The sequence below is a fragment of the Triturus cristatus genome, chromosome 5_2 (assembly GCF_964204655.1).
Source record: "Triturus cristatus chromosome 5_2, aTriCri1.1, whole genome shotgun sequence".
Lineage (NCBI taxonomy): Eukaryota > Metazoa > Chordata > Amphibia > Caudata > Salamandridae > Triturus > Triturus cristatus.
This window is the reverse complement of record NC_140588.1, coordinates 903,188,020-903,210,557: the sequence shown is the minus strand read 5'-3', so window position 1 is coordinate 903,210,557 and position 22,538 is coordinate 903,188,020. Positions and strand designations below refer to the sequence as shown.

At 46.5% G+C, this 22,538-nt stretch overlaps 1 protein-coding gene across 1 annotated transcript in view; it reads right to left on the bottom strand.

The window, feature by feature from the left end:
* The window catches only part of LOC146829392 (uncharacterized), a 434,028-nt gene that overhangs the window by 105,734 nt on the left and 305,756 nt on the right, over positions 1 to 22,538 (bottom strand). Inside the window, exons 14-15 of the mRNA XM_085608055.1 lie at positions 17,133 to 17,157; positions 14,493 to 14,683 (exon numbers count right to left, since the gene is read on the bottom strand). Of these exons, the coding sequence (XP_085464181.1) occupies positions 14,493 to 14,683; positions 17,133 to 17,157 (216 nt within the window). The remainder of the gene's footprint in view (positions 1 to 14,492; positions 14,684 to 17,132; positions 17,158 to 22,538) is intronic.

Here is a 22,538-nt window from a genome sequence, read left to right as displayed (position 1 = left end):
ATCACAGCTACTCCAATATGAACGCGAGGGAGGGGGCAGACACTTGGGCCGCCTGGAAACCCTCCGGGCACAACACGCGGTCCTCATGGAGCGATTACGATGCCATGACTACACGGCTCACACAGCTCGCACACATGCCACAGCCGATAGGGCGGGCCGCCTGCTTGCCTGGCTGCTGAAGCAGGAGAGTAATCACACCCCAATCGGAGCCATACGTACACCGGAGGGGAACCTGGTGTATACACAGCGTGAGATCCACAAGGTGATGACAGACCACTACACACAATTATACCAATCCAGGGAACACTGCCAAGATCCAGAGCTGGAGAGATTTCTAGAGCCTGTCCAGCTGCCCACAGCCTCGGAGGCACATCAGGAGATACCCAATGGTCCCCTTACCTTAGAGGAACTCGGGGAGGCGATCCGATCTATGGCGTCTGGGAAAACACCGGGGCCGGACGGCTTACCCGCCGGATATTACAAAGCTTACCGGGAATCTTTGGTGCAGAGCTTACACACCCTTTACATCACAGCTCTGGAAGAGGACACACTGCCCCTTTCGATGCTCGAGGCCAACCTGGTGTCCTTTCTGAAGCCAAACAGGGACCCCACAGTCCTGGGATCTTATAGTCCCCTGGCGCTGCTTAATGCGGACTATAAGATAGTCGCTAAAGTGCTAGCAGAACGGTTGGCGCAGGTAGTCCCCCGAATTGGTTCACAGTGACCAAAATGGATTTGTACCCAAACGTAGCACATCACTGAACTTGCGCAGGATTTTTAGAGTGGCGTCGGACCGTGTGAGGACGTGGCCCAGAGCGGGATGCCTTGTGTTAGACCTGGAGAAGGCCTTTGATTGCTTAGAATGGAGCTATCTAGCGGCAGTGCTATCGAGATATGAGCTGAGCCTCCAGATATACTGTCAGCCGACAAATCTATTTGACAGCAACCTGGGAAAGGCCTTGGCAGCAATCAAGTCACAGGTACACTTTTGCAACACGCTCCCACTAACGGTCACTGGCAAAGTGGCACTATCCAAGATGGTGATCCTTCCCTGCCTCCTGTACTACTTTGCTAATCTACCTTTATATTCGGCGTCCTTCTTTGCTACACTCACTAGACTACTCAGAGACTTCCTTTGGGGGAACGCCAGGCACAGAATGGCGCTGACAAAATTGCACCTGCCAACCGACCAGGGGGGACTTGCCACGCCTTGTTTTGAGCACTACTACTTAGCAACTGCAGTGGATAGCTCGTTGGCTTGCAGATAGGGGTCGTGAGGACACTGCAACCACACTACCTCCCCGCTCACCTGAACAAATAACCAGGCTCTTTCACCCGACCACCAAAGCCGCAACGCTGGCGCCGCTCCTTCTGGCGGTGGCGTACAAGTGCTACCACCATAGCCTCTACCTCACCAGAGCGCTAATCCCCTACGCACCGGCAATACCACTGGAAGGCTCCCCTAGTGGGCCTGGGGTACTCCCGTCTATTGAGCGCAAGGAATGGCATGAAGCAGACATGCAGACCCTGGGAGATCTCTATCGGGATGGCACACTTATACCATATGAATCCCTAGTAGAAGATGTGGGACTGCCGCCGGGGCAATTCCTAAGGCATCGGTCACTGGTTGCGACACTAACCGCTAGATGGGGAGACATGACCACGGAACCGAGCCAACACTTCACTATACAGTACCTCCGTGTCATGGGGCGGGGCAGGCATTTGGTTCGCTGGTTCGCGGCGTCACTTCGAACACACACAGCGATCAGTCTGGATCCACTCCGCCGCAAATGGGAAACAGATCTAGGGCGACAATTGGAAGACAGGGAATGGGAAAAGATAGTGAAGAGCCCAGTTAGTATACCTAGATACATGTGATTCAGACAAATACAACTGTTCATAGTCCACAGAGCATATCTTACACCCGAGACGATCAATAGGTACTTTCACTGCACGGATGTGGTGTGTCCTCGCTGTGCAGAACCAGGATCAGGATTGATACATATGCTGTGGGGCTGTCACAGACTACATACCAATTGGCGCACAGTCAGTGAGCAATTACGCACATGCACAGGACGTGACATACCCTTTGAATGGCCTGCTTACCTATTACACCATTTCCGTAGAACCCCGGCCACAAAAGTCACATATAGGTTCCTTGACCTGGGATTGGTGGTTGCCAAGCGACTTCTTACTAAGCGGTGGAAAGCACACGATCCGCCGCATATATGTGCATGGAGGAACTCACTTTTAGCATGGGCCAAAGCAGAAAACAATCCCTCTATAGACAATGGCATAAAATCAATCCAGTTACTTTTGCATCCGCCTTTACAACCATTAAAAACTTACCATGTAGCAAAACCGAAGATAGCCCATTTCAATAAATCTGTCTTAGCTGCCAACCCAGAGCTACACAGGCAGCTTGGTTCTCCTTAGAACTCCACAAAGAAAAAACCGGGTGCAAAAACCTTGAAAGAAAATGGCGCCGCACCAACCTTATAGCCAACAAAGAGAAGTACAAGGCCGCTCTCACCCTCTATCATAAAAACATTAAGCGTGCGCGTAAATCACATATAGCCCTACAACTTAGCCAAGCCGAAAACACCCCAAAAGTCATGTACCAAATTCTGAAAACTTTCACCAACCTCAAAGCCTGTGAATCAGAAGAAGACCTCTCCCAAATGCTATGTGATAACATAAGCAACCACTTCATACAGAAAATTGACACCATATACAACAAAATCGCCACTACCACACCCCCCCTCCACAGACAGTTCCACAGCCTCCCTCCGTAGCCCCACACAAAATACAAATACTATGCTAAATCTCCCAACTCTAACACAAGAGGAAACTGAAACAATAAGGTGCAAAATAAAATCCGGATCTCCACTTGATATTATACCTGCCAAGATCACGGCATCTCTTGCAAAACAACTACACGAACCCATCTGCTCCTTACTGAACCAATCTCTGAAGGAAGGATACCTACCCCCCTCATGGAAGGCGGCCCAAATCATCCCCATCCGGAAAAACACCAAACTACCTACGGAGAATCTCTCGAACCTCCGCCCCATTTCCCTCCTACCTTATTTGAGCAAAGTCTTGGAAAAGCACGTCAACAAACATCTATCTGACCATATCAAAGCGGCTGGCTACTTGGACCCGGCCCAATCGGGCTTCCGACCAAAACATAGCACTGAATCGGCCCTAGTGGCCGTTACCGATAACATCAGGCTTGCCCTAGATCAGAACCAGCCAACCCTCCTTGTGCTATTAGACCTCTCCGCTGCTTTCGATACGGTCGACCACCAGACTTTGCTCACGAGAATTAGGGAGGCAGGGATTGGGGGAGTGGCCCTGAAATGGATGGTCAGCTTCCTCTCTAACCGCTCCCAGACCATTAACCGTGGCCCTTTTTCTGGTCCAAATCACAAGAACTAACCAAGGGGGTGCCGCAGGGATCATGCTTAAGCCCAACTATGTTCAACATCTACATAGCCCCCTTGGCAGCTCTTTTAAGGAACTATGGGTTCGTCCCAATATCCTACGTGGACGACACCCAACTCACCTGCTCTTTCAACAAAACCTCTCAGACCGCCCAATCCACCTTCTCTTCCGGCATGCTGGCAATATCCCGCTGGATGGAAAACAAATATCTCCAGCTGAATGCCGGGAAGACAGAGGTCTTGCTCTTTGGAGATGCCCCACTCCTGTGGACACCCCACTGGTGGCCCCCGGAACTAGGAAATGCACCAACCCCTGCGACCACAGTTAAGAACCTAGGAGTGTACCTTGAACAGACCCTCACTATGAAGAAGCACGTAACACACACTGTGGGCTCATGCTTTCACATACTAGGCCTACTAAGGAGAGCTTTTCCCTATCTCCCCGACTCCATCAGAAAGACCTTGACTCAGACCTTAGTATTGAGTAAGCTAGACTATTGCAATGCCCTTCTGATTGCAGCCAGCGAGTCCTCATTAAACCGCCTGCAGATGATGCAAAACACTGCCGCCCGCCTGGTCTTAAATGCCCCCCACAGATCAGCCTCTCTCCATCTCCTTCACCAACTACATTGGCTGCCCATACAACAACGTGTGAGATTTAAGATCTGTTGTCTTACCCACAAAGCAATATGGGGAAATGGACCCTCCTACCTGGTGGAGAGGCTCCACCACTACACCCGACGTCGGGCTCTGCGCTCAAGCTCTAAATCTCTTCTCAAAATCCCCAGAATAAAAAAGGCAAGAACTGGAGGCAAGTCTTTCTCTTACCAAGCCCCACTCATATGGAATCAACTCCCTCTTGCCTTAAGGCAATGTCCGGACCATTGGACGTTCAGGAAAACTCCGAAAACTGCTCTGTTCTCAGTCTAACCCACTGCCGCTGCACCTGCTGCATATCCCGAGTGCTGAGATACCCTCCAGAGGGTGATTCAAGCGCTATATAAGACAATAAATCAATCAATCAAATCAGCGGGAATCGCCATCTTGCTCGAAGAAACGATGGGGCTGAGAAAGGAATCCATAGCGACCCAGTGGGAGGAATTGCTCCGGGCCCTGCAGCAGGAGGGGGGGGGGGGACAGCCCTGAGGGACAGCCCGGAGGTGGGAGGCGTGAGCCCGCAGTGAGTGACGGACACTCCGCCAATAGTCAGTCACAATATCAGGCGCACGCGCATATTCCATTTAACACTCAGGGTGGACATAGCCACAGCCAATGGATGGGGGCTACTGTCAAGCTGATGCCACGAGGTGGGGCGATGGGGGTGAGGGAGGGGGCATTGTGAGGGATAATCGCACAGACATCCATTAATGCTGCTATGGTTAGTTTTGGTTTTTGACCATAACATCTGTTCAATTATATACGCCGAGTGATCGGAAAGGACTCTGTAAAACGCACTAATGAGACCATGCAATTACTGTACTGTAACTTCTACCCTCCGTGAAATGGATTATTTGTTGGGGTTAACTTTGTTTCTGAACCAGCGACGACATAGATATGTATGTCTTGTTTACCACCAACTTAAAGTAATGTATCTCTAAAGTTGATAGACGGAGCAATGTATAGATGGCTCTCATGGATATGTAACACCAAAGTCAATAAAAACAGATTTAAACAAAAAAATCAGGGGCTCACATGGTCATGTTGAGCAGGAAGGATTTGGGTAAGTTGATGCGGAATCCTGCCACCTCTTCTAAGTGTCTCAGTTCAACCTGTAGCGCTTCTAAAGAAGATCGGGGGGAGGTTAGTGAAAGCAGCACATCATCCATGAATAAGGAGATTTTATGCTCCGTGGAGCCAAAATAGATACCCTGAATGGAGGGATTCTTGCGTATCGTAGCGGCCAGAGGCTCAATACTGAGGGCAAATAGTATTGGAAACCCCCTGCTTCACCCCCCTCTCCAGATGGATTAGGTCTGAACTCACTCCATTGACCAATACTTGTGGGGCAGCATAATTGGCCCTGATCATGGACATGAATTGATCGAAAAAGCTGGAACACCACAAGGTATGACATAAAAAAGACCAATCCACCCGGTCAAAGGCCTTTTCGGCATTCAAGGCCAAAAAGGCTGCTGGGTTGTTCTTTTTTGTAACTTTCTCGACCAGGTGGATCACCCTCCATAGGTTATCGTGGGTATCTGGATTGACCTGGGTGGACCAGTTCTGGCAAAGATCACCAAGCCTGGATGCAATGATCTTCAAATACAACGTGGCATCTAAGTTAAGTAATGCTATTGGCCGGGATGAACCACAGCATCTTAGATCCTTCCCTGGCTTTGGAAAAATCGATATGAGGGCTCTGCTCATTGAGGCAGTAACCGTGCCCGATGAAGCCATGTGATTAAAAAGTGTTAACAGGTGGGGAATAAGATTGACGCTAAAACTTTTAGAGAATTGGGCCATTATACCATCTGGTCCTGGTGATTTATGAGGTTTCAGGGTGGATATCGCCTCTACATAGGTTTCCCCAGAAGCTCATTTTGGGACACCGTCACCTGCGGGAGGTCTACTCCATCCAGATATTGTATCTGAGCTGTCTCATCAGCCGTGTCTGCAGTGTAAAGATTCCCATAAAAATCCCCTATGGTTTGCGCTTTCTCAACATCTGATACTGCAATCCCTCCTGCGTCTCCATCAATATCGCGCATGTATTCCCTCTCATGTGGTCCTACTTCATTGCTCTGTTCATAGTTCGTGCGTTTAAGTCTTAATAGGATAAGTTCCGCTCTGTTAGTATAAATTGTGTTGAGCTTGCCTCTCAAGGCCGTACTTTCCTCTGTAGGGGCAGAGTCAGGTTTTACTTATGTGCCTGCTCTGCTTTTTGAAGTTCTGATTCTAGAGCTAACCTGTCTCGTGCCCTTTGTTTTTTTAAAGTCGAGATTAGAGCGATACATTTCCCATGGAGCACAACCTGAAAGGAGTCCCAATTGTTGGCAGTATTGGTATCATGGGAGTCGTTTAATTGAAAATATTCTCTAATAGCCTTCCTCATATCGTCCCGTACGAGCTTATCTCCAGTAAGGGACCCGGGGAAGAACCATCGGCAATATTTAGGAGGAGGGGAATCCCACTCTATTTCTAGTGTTACAGGGGCATGATTGGATAAAGTAATAGGGTGGAATGAAGCTTTTATTAAGGCCGGGAGGAGCGCTTGGCTGATAAACACTTAGTTTAACCTGCAGTAGGTATGGTGTGAGTGTGATAAGAAAGTGTAATCCCGAATCGTTGGGTGCATGATTCTCCAGGCGTCTTGTTTGCCCAAGGAATCAATCTTTTGTTTTAAAGTTTTGGGGAAACTCCCCATGGAGGCCCTATGTGGGTTGGTACTGTCAAGTCCTGAATCCCAGGTGAGGAATGATTTAGAAAGATTTTGCCCTCTGCAAATCCCCCCAACAACGAGAGCAGCACATGCAGAAAAGGGGCCTGACCCGAATTAGGTACATAAATAGATGCAAAAGTGCACTTGCGCCCATGAATACGCACCTTCACCATCAGAATCCTCGCATCTTTATCAGTTTTACACCTCTCCGATTTAAATTTTAAAGAAATATGGAACAAATAGGATGACCTGTGGCGTTATCTGTGCTTTTCATTGCATCTGAGGTGCATCTCTTGCAGAGCTACCACATTGTGGCGTTGATCCAAGAGATATTTTCACAGTTTGTGGTGCTTTGCAGGAGAGTTAAGGCCTTTAACGTTCCAAGTGAGTGTGGTAATCATCATTGCAAGTCAAAGGTAGGATGTGTTAGCATAAGTATCTGGGTGTATGCCTTGGTCTTGGTCGTCTTCCCCCATAGGTCCCTGTTCATTGCAGAGTTACTTTGTTGCACCCATTCCGGGTCATTCCCTTGTCCCTCAAGTAACAGACACTCCCCGTGTACCAACAAACAGTTCCCCGCCCACCCTCCCCACAATAATAAACGAGAGACCTAAGTCTCCTAAAACGTATTTGCTCAATAAGGTAATACATCCTATCAGGCATATAGGTCAATATCCGCTAATGCAATCTGAACAGCTATCAATTACAGTTACGGCATAGTATATAGCAACAAAATCGATAACATAACTTCATCTGAAGGTAAGGTCACACCTCTGGTGGGCACCACCCACTCCACTGGGCCATTCGCCCTCCATATGGAAGACAACGGTAGAAGGTTAATGAATCATTACTGTCTTTCTAGATGGAAGACAGTTGTCTTATATATGTAGTCCCCAGCCCGTGTTAACTTTCAGGTGACTCACCAGGATCACCACTTCAGCATTTCCTTTGTGTCTTCCGGCGGTGCTGAGTAAATTATCGTCCCTTATCCTCGCTCTCAGCTGCAGTTTCAGAAGCCTCTCTAGGGCTTTCACCTGTGTGCTGATCTTCTGAAGTTGGTAGCCCCAATAACTTCGCCACCTCTGAGAAATCTGTCACATGGCAAGTTCTGTTTTGAAATTAAAAGGCTAGACCAAAAGGGAATGTCCAGCAATATTTGATATGGTCTTCTTGGAGTTTATCAGTGATAGGGCGGAACTCAAGAAGTCGGGCCAGTGTAGCGGGGGCAACATCTTAGAAGCGGAAACAGGAGGTGCCCTGGAAGGAAATGTCATCAGCTTTCAGGGCTGCTTGAAGAATCGCCTCCCTCACCTTGAAGGAGTGCAACTTTGCCAAGACATCTCTTGGTTGCTTTCCTCCTCCCTGCGCAGGTGGTCCCACTCTGTCAATCTTGATCTTCAGCTGTTTATCCCCCACTAGTTCTGAGAACAAGCCTATCACAAAAGCCTCTAAATTAGGACCCTCTGCCAGATTTCAAATGTGTATATTGTGTCTTCGAGATCCATTTTCAAGGTCTTCGCATTTCAACATTGAGGCTTGTAACAGTGTGTGGGGAAGTTTTCTAGTGTCCTCTATCTGACCAGTGCGTCTATCTAGGTCTTGTACTTTAGTTTCAAGGTCTAGTGTTCGTGTGCGGTCAGTATGCTGGTAATGTCCAACCTGAGGGCCTCTAAGGAGGAGATCAGATCCATATTTAGCTCCTCTCTTAGTTCCCACTAGAAGTCCCACAGAGAAGCGAGTAGGTCCTCCTTCGTGAGTGCCATGGGGTCGTCAGCGCTTACTACAAGCGGGGAGTCCCGTGATTCCGCCGGTGCAAGGTAGCTACATACCCTATTCACCTGGGTTTTCTTAGGCAGCATAAAGACTGCAGGCCAGTAGGGAAGGTGACGAGAAAGTGCCTTACGTGTTGCTTGATTTGGGATGTCTCACATCTGCTTGACCCTGCTCACAGCCAGTGGCAGGGGATGAGGTGCTAGGTCGATCCCCCTCACCCCTAGCCCCAAAACAGGGCAGGTCAGGTCAATAGGGCACCAGTTCCTTCGCAAATGGCGCACAGTGGTGTGGAGTTCCCAGATGTGTTTTAAATTTCAGTAGAGCTCACATTAATCTTGACCCCTCCTCCGGGATTCAGTTTCTTCTCACTTATAGGCGATGGCCATTCTTTCAACTTTGTCCTCAGGCCCTGGTCATGTCATATGCAGCTGCAGTGGGGTGTCTATAGCATAGTCCGGTTAGGTGTCATGTTGCGGTTCCACCATGTTGAGGTCGGGCTGTGGCCTTCAACGTCACGTATGCTCAGATTCAGCCTGGGAATCAGCCAGTTCCTCTGCCTTATCGCCACCCAGTTTACCACTGGTACTCTTCCCCAAGGGCTTCTAGAGCGCTAACCCCACCAGGATTACCTCCTGCATTTTGGGTAAGTCCCTGAGTCTAGGTCAGGAGCCGTTATCTTACTACAATTAGGCCGCTGCATTCCTCAGTGCAGTAATTGTTCTCCCCCCGAGGATTCCTCACCTCGTCGGTTTGTTCCCAGTGTCTGCGGGTCTCCACGGTGCGTTATGTGCATGGAATGATCCTCAGTATAGTCTGTATCCGAGAGAGGCCCCAGGACTCCGCACTCTGCTTCCACTCACTCCTGAGACCGTTCTCAATCTTTTGACATCTGTGGCACCAGGGGGATCAATGGTCTCCTCAAGCACCATTTCCGATTCCCGCCATGACTTGGAGTGCGTGTCTAAACCGCAGGAGTCGCCATAAGAGCAATTGCCTTGACTTTGCATTCATATTGCAAGGGAGCCCTCATGGATCACGTCCACTCAGCCATCTTGGTTGGCCACCCCCCCGAAAGAACAGCTTTTGAATAATAAACAAATAACAACCAACTTAGAATATTGTGACTCATAATTGTGTACACTTAGAAAAGATTGTCAAAGTGACATGAAACAGTGATATAAAAAATAGGTCCAAATGTGCAAAGAAAATGGATTCCTTTACAGGAATAGTTAGTTAGAATTATAAGTACAAACGTATCATTCCCTGGGGTTTACTCTGTTCTGCACAAGGAAAGTAATACTTGTTTGCGATACAATTGGAGATAAACAGAAACAGATGCTGTACATACATGGCTTGGCAGTTCGGGCTAGACTGTTCCCATGAGGCACAGGGTCAAGACTGATTTGCATATGGCCATGTCTGAACTGGGGTGGCGTAGTGGGCAAAAGAACGATGGATTTAACCCAGATCTCTTGACTGGGGGAGAATGTCTGCATTGTCAGCATTCCGTCCATCATTTGTTTGTTGTAATGCTTTTCGCCCTAAGTGGGATGGGTATTTCCAGACGTGGGACCCGTGCTCACTACGCCACTGGAGTCAAGCTATCCTGGCTGATGACGGCTAATAGCCAGAAACCGGTCCTAGGATGCTTGATTCCGGTCCAGGGAAGACATGGCTTGGCAGTTCGGGCTGGACTGTTCCCATGAGGCACAGGGTCAAGACTGATTTGCATATGGCCATGTCTGAACTGGGGTGGCGTAGTGGGCAAAAGAACGATGGATTTAACCCAGATCTCTTGACTGGGGGAGAATGTCTGCATTGTCAGCATTCCGTCCATCATTTGTTTGTTGTAACGCTTTTCGCCCTAAGTGGGATGGGTATTCCCAGACGTGGGACCCGTGCTCACTACGCCGCTGGAGTCAAGCTATCCTGGCTGATGACGGCTAATAGCCAGAAACCGGTCCTAGGATGCTTGATTCAGGTCCAGGGAAGACATGGCTTGGCAGTTCGGGCTGGACTGTTCCCATGAGGCACAGGGTCAAGACTGATTTGCATATGGCCATGTCTGAACTGGGGTGGCGTAGTGGGCAAAAGAACGATGGATTTAACCCAGATCTCTTGACTGGGGGAGAATGTCTGCATTGTCAGCATTCCGTCCATCATTTGTTTGTTGTAACGCTTTTCGCCCTAAGTGGGATGGGTATTCCCAGACGTGGGACCCGTGCTCACTACGCCACTGGAGTCAAGCTATCCTGGCTGATGACGGCTAATAGCCAGAAACCGGTCCTAGGATGCTTGATTCCGGTCCAGGGAAGACATGGCTTGGCAGTTCGGGCTGGACTGTTCCCATGAGGCACAGGGTCAAGACTGATTTGCATATGGCCATGTCTGAACTGGGGTGGCGTAGTGGGCAAAAGAACGATGGATTTAACCCAGATCTCTTGACTGGGGGAGAATGTCTGCATTGTCAGCATTCCGTCCATCATTTGTTTGTTGTAACGCTTTTCGCCCTAAGTGGGATGGGTATTCCCAGACGTGGGACCCGTGCTCACTACGCCACTGGAGTCAAGCTATCCTGGCTGATGACGGCTAATAGCCAGAAACCGGTCCTAGGATGCTTGATTCCGGTCCAGGGAAGACATGGCTTGGCAGTTCGGGCTGGACTGTTCCCATGAGGCACAGTGTCAAGACTGATTTGCATATGGCCATGTCTGAACTGGGGTGGCGTAGTGGGCAAAAGAACGATGGATTTAACCCAGATCTCTTGACTGGGGGAGAATGTCTGCATTGTCAGCATTCCGTCCATCATTTGTTTGTTGTAACGCTTTTCGCCCTAAGTGGGATGGGTATTCCCAGACGTGGGACCCGTGCTCACTACGCCACTGGAGTCAAGCTATCCTGGCTGATGACGGCTAATAGCCAGAAACCGGTCCTAGGATGCTTGATTCCGGTCCAGGGAAGACATGGCTTGGCAGTTCGGGCTGGACTGTTCCCATGAGGCACAGGGTCAAGACTGATTTGCATATGGCCATGTCTGAACTGGGGTGGCGTAGTGGGCAAAAGAACGATGGATTTAACCCAGATCTCTTGACTGGGGGAGAATGTCTGCATTGTCAGCAGTCCGTCCATCATTTGTTTGTTGTAACGTTTTTCGCCCTAAGTGGGATGGGTATTCCCAGACGTGGGACCCGTGCTCACTACACCACTGGAGTCAAGCTATCCTGGCTGATGACGGCTAATAGCCAGAAACCGGTCCTAGGATGCTTGATTCCGGTCCAGGGAAGACATGGCTTGGCAGTTCGGGCTGGACTGTTCCCATGAGGCACAGGGTCAAGACTGATTTGCATATGGCCATGTCTGAACTGGGGTGGCGTAGTGGGCAAATGAACGATGGATTTAACCCAGATCTCTTGACTGGGGGAGAATGTCTGCATTGTCAGCATTCCGTCCATCATTTGTTTGTTGTAACGTACATACAAGTGCAGCATAAGCCGCCCTTGAAAATATAAAGTGAAAAGCCCTCTTGACTTGATGCAACCATCACAATGAGAATATGAAGGAATAATGCTGAGCTTATCCAAAAATGCTTTTGACTTCAGAATGTGATCCATTGTTTCCATAGATATTTTTTTATGTATTTATTTTGTAAAGCTTTCGCACAACCAACAAATGTGTCTATTGTTTATTAGACAATGGGTTTGGGGGAAGGAGCTAAATATATAAGTGTATCAGAAGAGGTAGGTCTACAGATATTTGCAGATTACTTTTAGGTCCACCTCATGGTAGAAATTGTTAGACTTCCAAAGAGACTGTCTGAAGACCTGCCCTAAAAAGATTTTGTACCTCATGAGGCATATCGTCGGACAGTATTGGGATGCTGACTTTAGGCATCTAGTTGGCCATGGCATGTATGCAAAACAAAACTTGCATTGGGCCACAGTTGGACCTATCAACCTTGGGGTGATCTTACCCCAAACATTTTGCCTTCATCCTCCCGTTTTTTTGATGATTTTGTTTTTGTTGGCCTTCGGACTCTATACACTTTACTAATGCTGACAAGTATTAACGTGCTTGTGCTCTTTCCTTTAAACCTGGGGAAATTGGCTTACACCCAACAGGTACATTTAATATACTTGTAAACCCCTAGTAAAGTGGTACCCCATGTACCCAGGGCCTATAAATGAAATACTACTAAAGGGCCTTTAGCACTCATTGTGCCACCCACTTAAGTAGCCCTTTAAACCTGTCTCAGGCCTGCCATTGCAGCCTGCGTGTGTAGTTTTAAACTGAAAAAAAAAAAGAAAAAATGGCTGACAAAATACCCCTATGGTAGGTCCTAAAAAGTCCATGGGGCATGGTGCAGGGTATTTAAAAAGTGGGGCATGTTCTTTTTTCTTTTACATATCCTCGTAGTGAAAAACCCTTAAATTAGTTTTTCACTACTGCAAGGCCTGTTTCTAACAAAGGTTAACATTGGCTTACCTTATTATATTTAATAAGTGATAACTTTCAATTTGTAACAGGTAGGAAAGTCAAGTTTGGTGTATAAAGAATTGGCATTGAAAACCCTCTTTAATGGTAAAAGTTGGATTTTAAGTCACAATTCTGAAAATGGCACTTTTAGAAAGTTGACATTTTCTTGTTCCAACTATTTGTTGCCTGCAGCCTGTATCCTGGGTCACATGACTAAGTGTAGCTGGCAATTGGTCCATGTGTATTTCTACTAGACAGTGAGACAAAGGGGTGATAGGTGGTGTCAGGATGGGCACCTCTTACTTAATAGGGGGGAACTGTCACATGCCATAGTTGCACATCACAAAAACTCTGCCTCAGCACACTCACAAAAGATTTCACACTAGTCTTTTTTGCCCCTATCCAAGCTGTGGCCATGACAGTGAAGGGGGATATTCCAGAAACCTCTGAAGGGGGAGGACTCTAGAAGTTTCTACCACTTCAAAGAGGCATCAAGTATGAGTAATGAACCCTCAGACCCAACTCTTCAATACAATTCTAGACCTGTGGAAGACACAGAAGGATGACTGCTGTGCTGATCTGCTGCCCTGCTACTCTGCTGTCCAAATAAGAAGGACTGGAAGGTGCCCTGCCAGCCCAGCTGTGGTCTCACCAGAACCAACGCAGTGCGACGCAGCCTCGACGCAAGCCCTAATCGCAGCCTGCACAGCTCATCAGAACCACTGCTGCACAATGCCTCCTCGACGCAGACCTCGCAGACTCTACTCGAAACGGTCTCAGCCTTGACGCAAGCCCGCATCGCAGCCCTCGCAGCTCCTTGGAACCACCGCTCTGCGACGCAACACTCAGCAACTAGGACTGAAAGTACATTTCTCAGTGGGACTAACTTGGTCAGTGTATACAGCACATGCTCCATGAACTTGTAATTTTGCCCCTGTCTGGCTTAACCAGATAACCATTGTTAGCGCTTTGTATTTTTAGGGACCAATTTACCTAAACCGTTAAAATTGCATATCTCTGGTTCTACTAATTGGATTTTTGTTGTTTTGGTGTCAATGTATTAACTTGCACTCAAATTTCTAAATTTGTGTGTGATTAGTCTTGTGTTGTCACTTTATTACTGTTTGTGTGCTGCACAAATACTTTATACATTGCCTCTAAGTTAAGCCTGACAGCTTTAGTGCCAAGCTACCGGAAGGTTCAGCAGAGGTTAATTTAAGGAATGTAGTGTTTCCCCCTAACGGGAATTGTGGCTGTTGTTAGAAGAGGGTTTCACCCCCGCCAACAACCCAATTTCTCACAACCACTAATCCTAGCAGAACATTATCCATTCATGAATACACTGTGGAACAAGGCTAACCACCATCCCTGCAAATAAACAAAAAATGGAGAATACACAGTCACAACTATGTAATACATACATAAATTCAGAAGCAGCTCCTCTGCTTTTAATCTGGTGTCCTCCTTCTCTTCTATGGATCGGATGGGAATCGGTGGCGCAGGCTCTCCATTGGGCCACAGTGTCTCCCTCAGACGGTCGATGGAGGAGATCAGCTCCCCTTCACTGAACATTTCATCCACTTTAGCAAATAGTTCATTCTGGATTCTTGTGCTGTAAAGAATGGTATTAAAACTCGAAAATCAGTTGTATGCATTCATGATGGAGTTTGCATTGTTCACATTCTGGAATCAAAATATTTTCTCACTGATTTAAGATCTGCTGCACTTTTGATAACTGAATTATTCTGAACAGATATAATAATAAGCATTGTCAAAGGCAGGTTTGGTTTTGCGCAGCTCACCTACCTAAAACCACACAGCATACAAGAACTCACACTTTGTCGTTATATCCATTCGCATAGCAGACATACATACACTAAGGAACACCGAGACACATATCTATAAACCCCCAACATCAGCATTCATATATAGTACCAAATGTGAAAAGTACAAAAGACTGTGGCACACGGGGACAGAAACCGAGATAAAAGGTACCCACGGACAGACCAAAAACACAGGCAGACACCTAAGCACACAGATCAAATGAGAGAGGCATCGATGAACACAAACTGTTGGACAAGTACACTTTCACACAGAGAGAATCAAAGATACTCGTACATAAAGGTGAACTGACACAGTGGCACCAATGTACACAGACTATCAGACAATTACTCAAAAAAGAAAGCATCAGACACACAGAACACCAGACCCACCAGCACTCGTGGTTGTACATCTGTTTCCCAAATGCAAAACACATACATATATACCAAGAAAAACAGACAACAAACCACTGTCTGTAAATGTATATACAAAGAAGCATACAGTCACATACAATACATATAGACACACATGGATGGTGGAATGGGTAACACGGCAGACTGATGGATGGAATGATGGCCACATCAACGAGTCTTGGAGAGGAAAATAGTTGCATCAGAGCTGATGGGGGATGCAGGATTAAGCTGTACACCTTCTGCAGGGAAAATCCCACTTGAGGACGAGAAAGTCGTGGCCATTCAATTCTCAGCCTATGCAAACCACTAACAGGCATATGAGCACCTATTTAGAAATACTGACATGTATACATGGTATCCAAGAGACTTAGAGTTAAGCACGAAGAGAGAGACAGCATATATGGGCATATGAAGAGGCGTGCATGTGAACATAAACATCCACACGCAAAATGTCCAGCTGGACTAATGGAAAGGGAGCTGGAAAGATAAATGGATGCATCATTAGTGCTGGGGTGACACCACGGAGTGGATGAAATTAAGAAGGTGAGGGAGGAGTGTAGTACCACTACCCATGCAAACCTTGCCCCCCTCCTGGCATGATTCACGTCTGCTGGCAAATGGAATACTTCACTGTCCATGCACATACTAACCTTGCCCATTTAACGGTAACACTACTGTACACTTTGCATTCCTATTCCTTCCTTGGTCTGTTTGGTATAATCCTACTTATCCTGCACCGCAATCAAGTGCCTGAATCTCAATAGTATAAATATTTGACGCAATTAGAGATGCCAGATCACTCAATATACACTGGACAGCATATACCCTATCTGGGATTATCCTTTCACAAAGCATTTTTATCAGGTGTGTTAGTCAAACGAGTTCAAATAAAGTAACCAAAGATCACAACTCTAAGCATGCACTCATTCAGTAAGTCAATACCCAAGGCAACAAAACATGGTGCTTGATACACAAGGCAAGATCTGCCTAAACTAGCTTTAATGCAGTCTGCATCCATCAATTTAACCAGAATTCAAGTGGTGTTATCCATTCAATAGTTTGCCACTGCAATTGCTGTCACAAACCATTGATACATTTCATTGCAAATTGTTAGGAGGGGAGTCCAATTTCAAATACCCTGATGCTTAAAGAATTGCAATATGCGCATTGCAAGTCTCAAAACCACTTGGCGCATGCAGGACCCTGCTCATGCAAGCTGCGGGAAACCTGGGCACCACTCAAGAACAGGGTCTATCTCCTGATGACATTACAATTAGATGGACTGGGTGAGAATAATGGCGGGTGAGTAACCTTCATTACTCCTAGTCCTACTCTTCCTTGTCACAGTCCTACGCTCTGCTAAAACTTGGCCTTCAGTCCAAATGGTCCTTGCTTAAGCTTCTGAAATTGGCCACCTCTTTATGAAAAGCTCTTAATGGGCGAGTGGGGCAACCATTGAAGGAAAGTATTTGTTTATTGTATACCGAAATTTCTGTTTCAGAAATAAGAAAGAGTTGGACTTTGAGTAACGCAGATCACAACAATAAGTACTTTTCATCTCAATAAATAATCTATGTATTCAATTCTTCGATGTTGTTTCAGTGGAAATATTTAATAATCAATTTTGAGATGTGCACTGTTCACCAGCCCAAGACATGTAGGAAGGATCTTTTTGAACAAATGTGCAGAATCTCCTTTGTACAAAAGGCTGGGAATCTTTGTCATTCAAATGGATTCTTGAACTGAAGATCATACAATAAATCTCAAACACTGGGCTTAAAGTTACTTTTAAAGGCAAATCAAATTACAAATCCCTTTGATACTTACAACTTTGCAAGAAACGAGAGGGAAGCTGTAACAAAAGAAACAGACTGTTCAGTATTGCAACTTAAATAGTACATTGCATGTTTTACATGTAGAGTACAACAGCAGCTAATTGTTGTTCAATGCAAATTATTCAAACTAAAACAAATTGTGTGTTTTATTTCGTGTTGTTAAAGATGCCTTTACAAATTTAATATCCTACTATTTAATCCCACTGACCTAAACTACAATAGAAGCTCGGGCAACTTTTCCAGAACATTTTTAGCTTTCTGGTGGCATAACAGACTTGGCAGCAGTTATTGTTGTCAGTTTGGTCTCACCCCAAAGTAGATGTCTGGCCACAGCTGCCAGGCTAGCCTCCCAGCATTAGACAATTAGCAATCAACACGTGAATCCGACTCAGTGATATCAGAGCCAGTTATCATTTTTTGTGATGTGAAAACTCTCAAAGATATAAAGCTGAGTGTTCAGTTTCGGCCAATTTAGCACAACTTATGATGTGCTCGTTGCTGTATAGGGTCTCTGATCAAACATATGTTCATTAATTTGTTTTCCTTTTTTTCTTCTGGAGAACAACAGGCATGGACTTAAATAGCAGTTGTAAATGGCGCTACATAATATACTTAAGTATATCCAAGTTGATTTTTGTAAACTCTTGGCTTTGCTTTGAATCCTTCTATTATTAACAGTTGACAGAATATCTATTATGCTCAATAATATCTTGTAAATTATTGTGTTGATGTTGAACACTGTTGAATTTAAAATCCTGTGCCATAATCTTCTCAAACCCCGTTCCAATAACGTTAAATCAACCTTTTCAGGATGGCGCTTACCTCGCTTTGAATCTATCTGTTATAAGAAATGGACAGAATATCGATCATGCTTAAAAATACCAGGTAGAATACTTTTTCAAGGAATAATGTTGAACACTGTGCTGTTTCAAATCATACAGTATAATCTTCCTACATCTCGGTCTAATAACTTTAAACTAACAGTTCCAAGATGGTGCTAACTTATAGCTTAACTTTGGGGCTCAATGTCAAAACATTTGTGGTCCAAAGATCTGGGCCTTTTATTGGACTGATTTTACATATATTAAAGGGATCACAAACTTTTGTTAAATGCTTACCTTAAATGTCACTATATGTTGTGGATATAACAGTTAATGCTGATCGCGTCAGTAGTGAGCCGACCACTTAAATATGGCGCTGGTGATACAGCCATCTTCTGGGTTTTTTTTAGGATTGAAATTACGCTGCCTTTTGCAGATAAATTGTCTCATAAATTTTGAATATATATAAATGTAGATGGTCACCAAAGTGAAATTAATTTAGCAAGAAGATGCGGCCCCGAAAGCTCTACTGTAGGAGGTTATATTAAGTTGAAATGGTGTCTGTTGTTAAAAAGAAATGAGCATGACACTTGAATTTAATAATGTAATACTTTACAAATTAAAGTGGATGGTATATGTGTGCCCATATACCTTAGGCTTAAATGAAGGATATCACAACTAATGACAATCTTGGCAGTATTAAACAAACTGCTCTAAGATGGCGGTGAACGGAAACCCCTCACTCGAATCAGGTGTTGAGATCGGAGCGGGCTATTTAAACGTGGCTCGCAGAACGCTAGCGTTTAACCTTATGAGACTGCAGGAACACTGTGCTCTTACCTATCGCCAGCCTCAGTGAGTAATTAATGTCTTGTACTTGAATTGTGGAAAGCGTTCTGATATATTTTTAGTATCCCATTGTTAAAACGCCTCATCTCATAGTGCCTGTTTTTACAGGGAGTAACCATTTGATTGGATGGCGTTGTTACAATTTTCGTTTGCGCTGGGCAGTAACAGATTAAAGAGGTCTTGGACGGCAACATAGCAGGATTTGTGGGTTTATGCCTTTTATTAGTGGTTGTGGAAAAGTATAATAATCTAACATGACGAGGTAGTAATTGGTTTAAACTTTCTTTTTATAATAATGTTAGCTTGGAATTCTTTCAGTAGCTTTGGGAATTATGGAACACCAATTGTAGGGAAATGTCCATTCTGTACATGTTGGCGGAAAACCCCATACCTGCATTGTTGCAATGTATGTTTGCGCTGTGCAGTAACAATTCAAAGGGGTCTTGGGCAGAAACATAGGATGTTTTGAGAGCTTTTGCCTTCTATTAATGGTTGTAAAAGAGTATTTATATTTGACATGACGCAGTAGCACTTTGTTTAGACTCTTTAAAAAAAAAAAAGAAAAGAATTTGGTTAATGAATTTTATTTGTAGATTAGGAATTATGGGATACCACCAACTGTAGTGAAATGCCCATTGTGTATATATTGGATGAAACGCCCATATTTGGCTGAACTTTTTCTGACTTATCATTTTTTGGACAAACTTTAACGCATGAGGTATGAATCTAAAATAATCTGCCTTTTACTACTGATCCAACACTGATCACCGCTCACCTCTCTCGTGAAACTTCTGTCTATAGGTTAAAACAATACGGGTTTAGAAGAAAGGAACTGTTATACACATTGTGCAGTCAAGATCGGAGAAATCATATCGAATGGTAAGGACCGTTTGATGCAAGATGGCCGCAGGGGTTGGAGAACGAGCTCCGGGATCCAGGGATCACTAAAACGTGAAAATCCCTGCTGCCCCCCCTGCCTACGGCCTCCTCTACACTGACGACCAACTATAATGCAAGAGTGACACACCGGTGAAAAATCCCCAAGCAGGCGTCCCGGAATCGCACTGTGGATCCTCCGCCTAGAATCGAAAGCAAGCTGCCCCTACATAGAAGAGGATCAGGCAGCCACGGCGGACTCCTCAGCAGATGATCCCGAATAGCCACACTTGGACCCGAAGGGAATCGTAACCGCATTATTATAAACAACAAACTCCGGACGGCAATCAATCAGGACTCCGGACGGTCGCATGCCTACAGCTGACAACGGAAGAATCGATGTTCCCTGACGCCCACGAGACTGGTCGAAAAAGTCCCAGAGGAACCGGGCTGCGGCGAGAACACAAGGAATCGAGTGTGGAAGGGTCCGCTCGTCGAGACCGGTAAGGCGCAAAGAGGAACCCCATCTGGCCGTGCGGCCACAACAACGGGCGGCTTGGGACTCGCTTCCTCTTGCCTGACCCTAAAATGGCATCACTGTAACAGCTAATCAGACGCCCACCGACAGTCCTAGTCTCCTAAGCTCTCCCAACCTCCTTCACTAGTTGCATATTTCTGGACCGTTGATCCAGTCAATGAATCGGCTGCCCAGTTACACAGACATTAGGGACTGGAGGCACAGTATACCCGGCCTTACTAGCACAACCGGCCTGTCTCCAAGATGGCGGCCATTCGCCCCTAATCACTAACCCATCATAGAACGCCCTGGTCCGGCCATCACGCCGATCATCTCACTGTGAGCAGAGCAGTAAGACTAATCACTATTCACTAATTTTCTGCCTGCAGAAAAGGTGAAGGAGAGGTTATTTTTTCTAAACAACTTGGAAAATACTGCTGATAGCTAGTGCATGGTAACCATCTTCCTACAGGGTTGCTGTTGGAGAAGACACTTTTTTTTCTTACAATCAGCTGATCAATCGATCTGGGCGAGTAAGGAGTGCTCCTTGAACAGGGTCACTCCACGGATGTACCCCAAACTGGAAAGGAGACTGTCTATTCCTGGCGACGCTTTGGCCACAGTTCCTTAAAAGCCCCTGGTCTACTCACCACACCGATCTCTCCTACACGTGGGCTAATAGCAACACCCTAGGCAACCACACAATATTCACTAAAATCATCTTACAGTTCGCAAGGCACTTAACTTTGCCTTGGTAGGTTAGATCATTTCTCCCTAGATTTCTGTGCTTAATCCCACCTTATCCCCTCACAAGCGCATCCCCTCCGGCAAACTAATTGGAGACAGTATGGCAACCACCACCCCATCCCGCCCCTCCTTACCCAAAGGACTAAAACCATACGGCCTAAACTCCTTCTCCATCATTTCCCCCCCCAACCTCACCCCTAAAGCAAAAAGAAACCTTAAACACCGGCTGATTGGACAATGCCCAGAAACCCTAATCGCGGACACATACTATTGCTCTTCCAAAGGCCAGATCAAAATGGACCTTTTCTACACCATGAGACCTGCTATTTAGAACAACATCCTCAAAACACATCTGCACATAACTAAAATAACCAACACCACCCACAGCTGCAAACGTACGATCACACTCCATAGCGGCAACACCTCCGTAACCATATACACTAACGGCACAGTCTTGATCCAAGCCAACGACAACCTAGAAGCCTTCGACTCTCTCTTCCCCTCGCTCCACGACGCCCCTCCACTTTCTCATAGCTCCTGCCCGTCCATCCTCCTATTCCCTAATAGACCGCTCCTCCATGCGATTGCACAGGAAATTCACAAGACCCCCGCCATGCCAGACAAACTCCCCCCTCCAGACACCATCCGACACTCCGTTCACCTCTCCCGGAGAGGGTTCAACTCTCTCCCACCCTCCCTATCAAATCGTAGCCCCGACACAGACGAGGCTTTCCAAGCCCATTCCAACCAATACCCATCTCCCCCTTCCATAACACACCACCCCCACAAGACCTCTGCCTTGCAAGCCTGCCTCCTCCCGCCAAACTTCATCCTCCACTCGGTTTACCCCGCCCGACAGCGCCCCACTCTCTCCCTCCCCCCAATCCTAGTGGGTACCATGACACAGATCAGGCCCTCCAACCCCCCGAGCAACACCCATACCCACCTTCCTTAATCACCCACTCTCGAAAAACAACCTGCGATCTCATGGCGCTACCCTTGAAGCCTATCTTTCTCATTCCACTGCCACACAAGAGATGGCAGCGGGACCCCCGCCGAGATCGCCCACCCTCAATATCCAGGGCTTTCCATAGAGAAAATTGGGACAATTCCAACACCAATAGCCAACGCAGAGAGCCCAGCCCACACCCATACCTGACACCCCCATTTACTGACACCACTCACGCAAAGCCGCCCAATATCCAACTGCCTAGCACATCCACGACCCCTAACTCAACTCAGACTCAGAGACCCAGAAACAAAAGAGCCACAACATACGCCCGAGACACCTCTTCCCTTCCCAACTTAAAGATGAACCAGCGACTGGCCCTGCTGGAGAGCCAGCTAGAAATGGTAATTCTGGGCCTCTCCGAAATAGTACGGAACCTCACCACACTCCAAAAACCCGCCCAACATCCACTTATGATTCCCCCATCCGCCAGCACTAATCACTCAAGGCATCTTGAGACCCAACAGCTCAGCTGGAACACAACCCCCCCTCCCAAACCAGGCTCAGAGACCCAAAAGAACAAGAGCCTCCTTGTCCACTAAAGAAGCGATAGATCTTGCCTCCACATTTGACACAACC